Here is a 10754-nt window from a genome sequence, read left to right on the forward strand (position 1 = left end):
CAGTTTGCTCAGTTTGGCTCATTCAGCTGGCCTTTTGTGTGTCGTAGGGTGAAGTTGGAGAGAAGGGGATGCCAGGCAAAGAGGTATGCTTCCGGGTGCTATTTTTATCCCACAATTTGCTGAGTCCCCCAATTCCCAGTAAAGTGATAGCACAACAAGGATTTGCAACTGCAGGGGTTGTGCAGGAGTGCCACCGCTGCTGCCGATGGTGTTGGGAAGCTGGGGGCAGGAAGATGTCCAGGGAGCCCAGCCGGATCTGGGGACGGTGCCTCCATCGGCCCTCTTCCCCACTCACCAGTCTTTTCATTGCAGGGTGCCCCTGGGACACCAGGTGGGCAAGGAGCCAAAGGAGAAAGGGTAGGTGGGGCCCCCAACCACCGCTTTGACAAGGGAGCTATTGATCCCTCAGGTTGGAGCTGGGGGAGGAGTCCTGGCCCCTTGGGCTTCTGCCCACTGTGGTAGCAGGGGCGGGGTGGGGTGGAATTCCCAATCTGTCATTTCCCCATGCCAGAACTTTGATTACTGCTTCCAGGGAGACCCACCAATCAAGCTTCAACATGCTGGATGGAGCTCCCCGTGGGGGTGGGAAGCAGAAGGGACACTGGGTCTTCTGGGAAATGCAGAAATGATTTTGAGAAAGAGACTCTGCCCCGGTTCCAATCGGGCTGTGGCACCACTGGAATGAGGATATTTTCCACTGTTCTGTTTCCTTGCGAAGGAAAAAGGAGTCATTTTCACAGGGAAACAAGTATTTTTTTACACCCAGGAAAGTGGCTTTCATCTTTGAAGTGTGTGTTTATGTGTATTTTATACTCTCTATATACATATGAATATCTATATATAGAGAGATATATATATATGTACACACACAGAGGCACACATGTATGTCCTCTCTGGCAATCTGCTGCCATATTCTCTGGCATTTTGCTCCATCTAAAGACACTGGAGCTGGTGTGTTTCCGTGTGTTGGTGACCCCAGACAAATTTCTGCTCTGGTTTTTTGTTTGGTTTTTTTTTGGCCTCGGCCCTCCGACTTGCTATCACATACTTTCTTTTGGCAGGGTGATCCAGGAGTTCAAGGCAGCAAGGGAACCCGGGGTGAGAAGGGCCAGTCCGGAGAGCCTGGACTTCCGGGCCATAAAGGCCACACTGGTTCCCCGGGCCCCCATGGACCTCCAGGAGAGAATGGCCCAGCTGGACCCACGGGACCCCCTGGACAGCCAGGCTTCCCTGGACCACGGGTAAGGATGCTAGTTCTGGTCTCCGGGAAGGGCCCCCTGCCTGTCTGGGTCTGACGGCTGGGAGCTCTCTGGGGTCAGGGTCAGCTCACGCCAATCCTCTTAGCTGAGCTCTGGCCAGGCCACTTGAGAGGAGTTGGGGGCTGTAGCCATCCAGGGGTCTGGAACCCATCAGCCTGTGTCCTGGAGGGGGCTGATCCTAGGTTGGGGGACAGACCAGTGCAGCCATCAGCCCCTTGGAAAACCTTGCCCCCAGAGGATGCTACCTGAAAGCCAAACACAGAGAAGCCTAGAGTAATGTCCTTCTCACCAGCCCACTGCCCAAATTCAATTTCAACCCCCAAGATGCTTTCTTGCCTTAGAATTATTTCTCCAACTAGCCAACTTCTGAAGCCACTCTCTTCCTCAGTGGTGGGATGGACATGGGGAAGGAGATGTCTCCCTCTCACCATGTGGGAAGGAGGCTCCAGAGTGCCCAGACCTGGGGAGCAGGGTCTGTCTTGGCCTTGCAGTCCTTTAGGGCACAGTCCCACTTCCTCTCCCCTGGCTCCAGGGAGAGTCCCCGTCGACAGACATGCTGCGACGCCTGATCCAGGAGGAGTTGGGGAAGCAGCTGGAGGGTAAGTGCTCGTGCCTGATGTGGTCTCCTGGAGCACCAGGCTGGGCTGAGCTGGCCAGAGATGGAGCCAGAATGTGAGCTGGGTCTTCTGCCTCCCAGCCCTAGGCTACTTCCTCTGGGCCACACTACCTCCCACTTTGCCCCTCTCTTGTTTTCCTGGTGAGAGCCTTATATGTCCTCCTCCTGACGTGACTTTTGTCTTCTTGTCCACAGCCAAAGTAGCGTACATTCTGGCTCAGATGCCCCCCACCCATATCAAAGCCCCCCAGGGGCGGCCTGGGCCTCCGGGACCTCCCGGAAAGGATGGGCTTCCAGGCAGGGCGGGACCTCCGGGAGAGCCAGGCCAGCCAGGCCAGGTTGGTCAGGAAGGGCCAGCAGGGCCAATGGGCCCCAAAGGTGAGTGACCGGTGCCTTCTACCTCCTGCTGAGGGAGGGCTGGGAGTGAGGGTGCCCTCCTGCCCTCCACAGGTTCTGGACTCTTTCCTGGTGGTGATGTTTGACAGGGAGATGGTGGTTAGTGAAGCTGAGAGCCGTCTTACCTCTGCTTATGTAAGCACCATAGCCTCCCCAGGCTTAGACCCTCTTCTCTCCAGCCTCGGCTGTTTGAGCAGCACAGCCTCCCTAGGTTGCTGTTATACACCCTGAGCTGTCCAAGTAGCACAGCCTCCCCAAGTCTCGTGCTCTCTTCTTAGTGTTCTGTCTCTATCATAACCCTGAATCCAGACTAGTGGCAGAGCTGGGATGTGAACCTGGGCCTCCTGACTCCCAGTCCTGAACTCTCTCCATTGGACCATACTGCCTTTGTAGGCAGCAAGCACTGTCCGGGGGCTAATTTGTCTCACTGGAACTTGTTTCTTTTTAGGGGATCGAGGGGCCTCGGGGGAACGAGGGGAGCCTGGCATCAGCCAACGAGGAGAAATCGGGCCCCCGGGCCTCCCTGGTAAGTGTCCGAATTGTGATCGATCCCCTTGGATGGAGACGGAGAGAGACTGGGAGAGAGACAGAGAAAGACACATCAAGTGAGCTTTTGTGTGGGCCTGAAGTTGGCATGACTGATGAGGTGAGGACTTGGCAGGAAAGTCTCCAGGTGATGGACAGAGTGATCGCCCTCAGTGCCAGCACTCCTTCTATTCATTCATTGAGTCATATTGAGTGCTTACGGTGTGCAGAGCACTGTACTAAGTGCTTGGAAAGTACAATTCAGAAACAGATAGAAGCAGCATGGCTCAGTGGAAAGAACCTGGGCTTTGGAGTCAGAGATCATGGGTTCAAATCCCGGCTCTGCCAGTTGTCAGCTATGTGACTTTGGGCAAGTCACTTCACTTCTCTGGGCCTCAGTGACATCATCTGTAAAATGGGGATAAAGACTGTGAGCCCCCCATGGGACAACCTGATCACCTTGTAACCTCCCCAGCACTTAGAACAGTGCTTTGCACATAGTAAACACTTAGTAAATGCCATTAATAATAATAATAATAATAATAATAATCCCTACCCAACAGCGGGCTCACAGTCTAGAAAGGGGCTACTGCTCAGCTCCTGGCTCTGAGGAAAACAGTCTTCCCCAAGCCTGAGAACAGCTTGGAAAGCAATTCCTTTCTGGTACCTTGGCAGACTAGATTGGGTGAATCAGAACTGATGGCCAGAGGTCAAGTGTGAATGCAACTTGTTCAGAGTGCTCCCGGGTCGTGTGTGCTGGGTGAAGCATTCAAGGCCGTGAGGAGCATCTCTGGGTCTTGTGTGCCTGGGTCCTGTTTGTTGTGTACAGCTGTTAGGGCTGTGCATGCTTTGGCTGTGTGTGCCCAGGTCACGCGTTCACAGCTTAAGTATGCTAGGCTCAAACACTGGACATGTCTAGTGGTGCTGGAAGGGGCAGGATCCCTGACATAACCCTCTTGACTTCTGGCTCCTGCATTGCTCCTGTTCCTTTCCCAGGCCAACCAGGGGAGCCTGGCTACGGCAAGGATGGACTCCCGGGGACCCCCGGCCCTCGGGGAGAAGCTGGACTCACTGGTCTTCCGGGTCCACAGGGCCCCCCCGGGCCTCGCGGGCAATGTGACCTCTCTCAATGTGCCTACATGGCTAGCCTCGCAGGGCAGCCCGGCAACGTCAAAGGGCCGTAGGAGCTGAGGTTGCCTGCCTGGACTGACTCCTGGATGCTGAATATGGAGCGGGCCTGAAGTGGGCCAGCCCCTGGGCCGCTGGATCACTTACCTGGCTTTTCTGCTTGGTTTGTTCTCCAGGGGAGGCTGAGGGGGATCCTGTGTAATGATGCAAATGTCAGCCAGGTGATCATTTATGCTATTATTATTATTATTATTGTTATTTTGAGTCATCGTTTCATAGGCCCCTGAGGTCTGACCCATGACTCCTCTCCTCCCTGTGGGTTGTCATCTTGTTTTATTCGTTTTGCTGCCTGAATGCAGTGTAGGCTCTGTTTCTGTGAAGACTTCCCATGGTTTCAGGGAGACTCAGATTGATTTAGGCTCACCGCTGACCAGCCTCCAGGCTGACAGGGACCCGGGGGCCAGAGAAATCAGGGGGCCCAAAGTTGACCAGGGAAAGAGAAGGGTGCCAGAGACTGGAGCCTAGGAAGTGCCTGTTCTGCTAGGATACACCTATGGCATAGTACATAATTAGGGTCTCCCCCTTGTTGTCGACTCCCTGGCCTGACTTGTGCATTGGCATCTAGACCTCAGGGAAGTCTGGGAAGGATGGATGTGGGCCCAGGCAGGCTGGCACTGGCGGTGGGCAGGATGACAGTACCCGTTTTCCTGGAAGCCAGTCATGATGACTGAGGGCCCTCCCCTGCTCCAGCCCTGGGCTGGTCCCGTCCAACGGGATCCATACCATCTGAGAACCTCCCCACCTGACTCGAATTCTCTACTCTGGCTCCCCGGGTGGTCATCTTCCGTCCCTCATGGCAGCAGGAGAGGTCAGCAAAGAGTCTGGGCTGTTGGCGCGCGATCAGCTCGGCCCCCAGGGGTCCCCAGATAAACCCTGGCCTCACCAGTGAAGGAGGGCATGGGGGTGGTTGCCACCAGTTGCTCCTGAGCCAGTGGTGCTCTCCTGGGCCCATCCAGCCCATTGTTCCACTTCCTCCAGGCACTGAGATGGAACTGACAACTGGGCCACTTGCTGGGTGTGGAGGTTGCGTTCTGGGAATCTTTTTAGTACACTTCCTCACAGTCTCTTGACTTCTGACCTCCAGGGGTGGGGGGAAGTTTTCCAAGGAGACTTCACTGGTCTTCTGGCTGGAGTCAGAGAAGACACACGGAGTCCTTGTTCACATTGGACATGCCGGTTGGATTTTTCCCTCTGTGGCTGGACACTACCAATAGAGGACTGCCTCCCTTGACCCTGGATTCAGACTGTTGGGGTCACGCCACATGGGAGTGAGAGCCCTGAAAAGCCATGTCCATCCAGGCCAGAGTCTGAAACAAAGCTGGACGTGCAGAGCAATCATCTCATCAGCCATTTGGGGACTGGAACCAGGACACTGGGACTGAGTAACTTTGCTTCTTCTGGGAATTTGCCTCTGCTCATCCTGTCCCTCCCCATCCTGCCCCCAAGAATGGTTCCCAGGCATCTCTCCATCCACTGCCCTCCACCCTGGGTCTGACTGGCCAGCCTAGCTCTCTGTGTAATGGACAGAAGCCACCTGCAGCCAAAGTGGTGCTGGTTGTGGATCAGTCCACGGGCAACAGTGGCCACTGCCCTGGATGGAGGCTGGACTGTGAGGTGGACTGTCCTGTGTTTACTGGGATGGGGTTGCAGCTGTCTGATGGGCTGGTTTCTGGCCTTTCCAGTGCTCTGGGGGATCTCTGTCCCCAGCCCAGTCCTCCAAGGGAGGAGACTGGCCCCTAGGAACCCCAAAGACCCTCCTCCAGTCCCACCAGCTCTCCTCTTACTATTCCAGGAGCAGGGTAGACATCAAAAGTTTCATTTTACCTTCCTCCCCCATGAAGATGTCACCCGATGGAAGCTTTGTCCAGCCTCCAGATGCTGTTTATTGTTGTTGTGAACCTGATTCAGTAAACTCATTACAACCGGACAATGGGGCGGACCGTTGGGATTTCTTTCCCTTCCCTGACCTAATGATGCAATCAACAGTTCTGTGAAACAATCCCTGAGTAATGGCAATAGTAATTGTAATGATAACAATCAGAGTTTTGATTAAGTGATTAACTCATGTCGAGTGCTGTGTGCTGTGCTGAGCTTGGGATGGCAAGCTGGGGTGGTTGGTGGGGCACATCCCCATGCCTTTGGGCACTCAATCAATCAATAAATCTATTCTATTGTGTTTACTGAGCATTCACCGGTGACCTCTCCTCAATCAATCAATCGTATTTAATGAGTACTTACTGTGTGCTACAGGAAGAGCCCAAGCAGCTGGCATTGTCAGATAACAGCTCCTCAGCTTCTGGGTGAGTCCTGACTGGCCAGGATAGGGAGGAATGTCGGGTTCTCATTGGGCACTTCTGACGCTGAGGACAGCCAGAGGATCAGATGGGTCAGACGCCTCTCTGACTGTGGCACTGGATGACTTACCCAGTTGGGGAGGGCATAGTGGTGGCTGCTGCTGTTGAGGTCTCAGAGGGATTCTGTTCTGAGGCACAGGCTGCAGCCACTTGTCCTCCTGGCCGTTTTGCAGTGCGAGCCTTTAGACAGGGTGTAGGCTGGGCCAGAGATTGGGATTGGCTTAGGGTGAACCATCCCCACGGTTGCACACACAATTTCCAAGAAGGACCTGCTGTTGGAGGGATGCACCTCTCCTGGTTTCACCATAGGTGTCTGAGTGCCAATCGCTGGATGGCAGGGGCCAAGGAAGGGGCCCAACTGGACACTGGATGCTTAGTACAGTGCTTTGCACACAGTAAGCACTCAATAGATATGATTGAGTGAATGAATGAATGAATACTGGGCAAGGGATTCTCTTTCTCCATGACACTTAGTCCTCTTCGGGTCTGCTTTCCTCCTAAGCCATCTGTGAAAGCTCATAGGTTTTGAATTTCGTGAATTGTCAAAATGGTCAGATTTCCTCCGCATCACTAAAGGGTCTAGGGTCACTGGGGCAGCATGCTTTTCCTGGCCTGCCTGCCCAGACCTGCTCACCATCCCTCCCTGCCCTCCTCCACACCCACTGTCTTCCACCCAGCCTCCAGCCCATCCCAGGTTAACCAGCGCCGAATGCTAGTCACCAGGAGGGCCGTTCCCTTCTCACAGCGGTGGAGCCAAAAATAAAGCGTGTGGATGGGGAGCTCTCAGGAAACAGCCTTTTGGGAAAGGAATAGATCCAGAATAGTTTGACACCCTCTGCCCCCTCACTCTGATTTTAACTCTTCCTGCTTTCTTTAGAAGAAAATGGATTCTTTTAAAAACCCTACACACCAACTTGTGTCTAAGCAGCTTGGGGTGGGAGGAAATGGCTGTTTCCCCAGAGGCTTAATGGAGTAACCCTCCAGGGTAGAAGGAACCCTTTAATATAGAAAAAGGGCTGGGGGAGGGGCTTCTAAGGGCGAAGCCCCCGAGCCAGTTCTGATGGGTGGCCTAGACCCAACCTCAGGTGCCAGATGTCCAGAATTGGGAGGCAGAAGACCTGGGTTCTAGTTCCAGTTCTGCCACTGATTCTCCTGTGAATCAGTGAGTCACTTTACCTTTCAGGATTTCAGTGTCCTAATCAATGGTGTTTATTGAGCAGTTACTGTGCATAGAACACTGTACTAAGTGCTTAGGAGAGTATAGTACAGCAGAATTGGTAGACATGCCCCCTGCTCACCAGGAGCTCAGTCTAGTCAGGGAAGTAAGAGCCCTGCTCTCACGCATTGTAGCCTGGGAGCTCTGTGGGGTACAGGGATGATGTTTGAGCTGATTCTCTTGTGTCTAGCCCAGAGAAAGTGCTTAGTAAATGCATTATTCTTATTCTGTGTAGAGGTGAGGCGTATTAGGGTGTGAGCCCATTTCCTTTTCTGGGGAGAGCCCCCCACCCGGGGGCGTGTGTGTGTGTGTGTGTGTGTGTGCGCGTGCGCGTCCGTCTTCGCACATGCACAGGTGCCCCTTCATTAACCCTCATTCTGGCACAGTCTCTGCTGCTGGTCTCAGCACAAATGGGCAGAACATATTTTTGCAACTCAAATCCTCAAGATTCCCAAAAGGCTGTGACCCCAGCCACGCCTGGACTGCTGCCAGCCATCGCTGCCCAGCACAGCCATCCCTGACAGGAGGGGCTCTTGGTCCAATCCATCAATGCGGCAGCATCAGTCTCGCTCACTCCTCTGGGGCCAGAGGGAGCACTTCGTGGAAAGTAAGTGGTGCCGCTTCGGCCGGGGTCAACCTGTGGCTCTGCTGTTTTCACTTGGATCCAGCGCCAGGCCTGAGGACACAGCCTGTTCTCTCCCCTTCCTGATGCGCTTCAGCCTCACTAAATCCAATCCCAACGGACTTGTCCACGACTCACGAGCAATGGCAGAAGAGGGCTGGGCAGGAGATCCACTTTACTGGCCACTGCATTCGAGCTCGAACTGATCTAAATTTCTTGAGCCACTGAAGATGCAGTAAAGCGATGTCACCATTGAATTATTTAGCAGAAGCTGTGAAGCCTTGGGGGCCGAGAAAAGAGTGTTGGAAAGGGAAGAGAGTGACCCCTCAGAAAATTCAGGGGAGGCTGAGGGCAGAGGCTCATTGCTTACGCTTTTCTTTCAGAAATTTCATTTGTGAGTAGTGAGCAGGCCTGCCAGCCAGTGCAAGCCACCTTTAAGGAAGTCCAAGAAGTCAGGTTGGTTTGTGCCTAGCATTTTTTTGTGTTATAAGTGCCATGCATCAAGGGTGAGTGTTGCATTTTGTATTCCCAAGCGCTTAGTACAGTGCTCTGCACACAGTAAGTGCTCAATGAGTACGATTGAAAGAATGAATATTCACAGTCAAGCCAAGAGAACACAAGCTCTCAGCAGCATGGCCTGATGGAAAGAGCATAGGCGTGGGAGTCAGAAGGGCCTAGGTTCTAATCTCGGTTTCGCCAATTATCTGATGGGTGACCTTGGGCAAGTCGCTTCTCTGTGCCTCAGTTCCCTCCTCAATCAATCATATTTACTGAGCACTTACTGTGTGCAGAACACTGTATTAAGCACTTGGGAGAGCAATAATAATAGTAAAAATAATGATAGTATTTCTTAAGTACTTACTACATGCCGAGCACTGTTTTAAGTGCTGGGGTAGATACAAGGTGATCAGATTGTTCCACGTGGGGCTCACAGTCTTAATCCCCATTTTACAGATGAGGTAACAGAGGCACAGAAAGGTTAAGTGACTTGCCCAAGGTCACCCAGCAGACAAGTGGTGGAGCTGGGATTAGAACTTTCATCCTCTGACTTCCAAGCCAAAATAAGAGTTAGTAGGGACACTCCCTGCCCACAGTGAGTTTACAGTCTTCAGGAAAATGTAAAATGGGGATTAAGATTGTGAGCTCCATGTGGGGCATGCACTGTATCCAACCTGATTAACTTGTATCTACCCCAACAGTTAGTACAATGCTTGGCACATAGTAAGTGCTTAACAAATACCATAAAAAGATGGGGGTCTATTTCTGGCTTATGCTTGGTTACTCAACCTGAACTGGCTGATATAACCTCCTGGGATCCCCCATGCGTGAGGGTGGGGATTCCCAGCTGTGATTTCAAGTTATATTGATGAGCCTTGAATCTTCATTGTGAGGAAGGAGGCTCGGGGAGACCCAGGCACAGGTTTAGGAGTGGGCTGTGGGGATCTTCCCCGCAACATTGCCAAGATCCGCCCTTTCCTCTCCATCCATACCGCTACCTTGCTCATTCAAGCTCTCATCCTATCCCATCTGGACTACTGCATCAGCCTTCTCTCTGACCTCCCATCCTCGTGTCTCTCTCCACTTCAATCCACACTTCATGCTGCTGCCCGGATTATCTTTGTCCAGAAACGCTCTGGGCATATTACTCCCCTCCTCAAAAATCTCCAGTGGCTACCAATCAATCTGTGCATCAGGCAGAAACTCCTCACCCTGGGCTTCAAGGCTGTCCATCACCTCGCCCCCTCCTACCTCACCTCCCTTCTCTCCTTCTACAGCCCAGCCCACACCCTCCGCTCCTCCGCCACTAATCTCCTCACCGTACCTCGTTCTCACCCGTCCCGCCATTGACCCCCAGCCCACGTCATCCCCCGGGCCTGGAATGCCCTCCCTCTGCCCATCCGCCAAGCTAGCTCTCTTCCTTCAAGGCCCTGCTGAGAGCTCACCTCCTCCAGGAGGCCTTCCCAGACTGAGCCCCTTCCTTCCTCTCCCCCTTGTCCCCCTCTCCATCCCCCCCATCTTACCTCCTTTCCTTCCCCACAGCACCTGTATATATGTATATATGTTTGTACATATTTATTACTCTATTTATTTTACTTGTACATATCTATTCTATTTATTTTATTTTGTTAGTATGTTTGGTTTTGTTCTCTGTCTCCCCCTTTTAGACTGTGAGCCCACTGTTGGGTAGGGACTGTCTCTATATGTTGCCAATTTGTACTTCCCAAGCGCTTAGTGCAGTGCTCTGTACATAGTAAGCGCTCAATAAATACGATTGATGATGATGATGATGATGATGTTCCCTGCACCCCCAGGCCCTGGTCAACCTTGGCTGATCTGGTCAGCTGGACTGGACTGTTTGGTTTTCAGGAGCCAGTACACCCACAGCCTGGGAAGGACAAGAGTCTATAATGTATGATGTCAGACCAATTCAAGTTCCCAGTTCCCTGCGCACTTCGTGACGTTAATAGCCACCTGCAGCTGTTTGGCAACCTGGCGGGCTTGAAGGCTAAATATGGAGCCGTTGCCAGGTCCCTGAGGACTGCGGTGATGAAGCTGTGATTAAGAAGGCTTCCCCAGC

General features: G+C 52.9%; 1 protein-coding gene across 1 annotated transcript in view; it reads left to right on the plus strand.

Moving 5' to 3' along the window:
• The window catches only part of COL22A1 (collagen type XXII alpha 1 chain), a 61709-nt gene extending 57553 nt beyond the window's left edge, over positions 1–4156 (plus strand). Inside the window, exons 61-67 of the mRNA XM_038760680.1 lie at positions 48–83; positions 313–357; positions 1062–1241; positions 1792–1858; positions 2071–2253; positions 2720–2797; positions 3793–4156. Of these exons, the coding sequence (XP_038616608.1) occupies positions 48–83; positions 313–357; positions 1062–1241; positions 1792–1858; positions 2071–2253; positions 2720–2797; positions 3793–3980 (777 nt within the window). The 3' untranslated portion in view covers positions 3981–4156. The remainder of the gene's footprint in view (positions 1–47; positions 84–312; positions 358–1061; positions 1242–1791; positions 1859–2070; positions 2254–2719; positions 2798–3792) is intronic.
• Positions 4157–10754: the final 6598 nt, after the last annotated feature.

The sequence above is a fragment of the Tachyglossus aculeatus genome, chromosome 18 (genome assembly GCF_015852505.1).
Source record: "Tachyglossus aculeatus isolate mTacAcu1 chromosome 18, mTacAcu1.pri, whole genome shotgun sequence".
Classification (NCBI taxonomy): domain Eukaryota; kingdom Metazoa; phylum Chordata; class Mammalia; order Monotremata; family Tachyglossidae; genus Tachyglossus; species Tachyglossus aculeatus.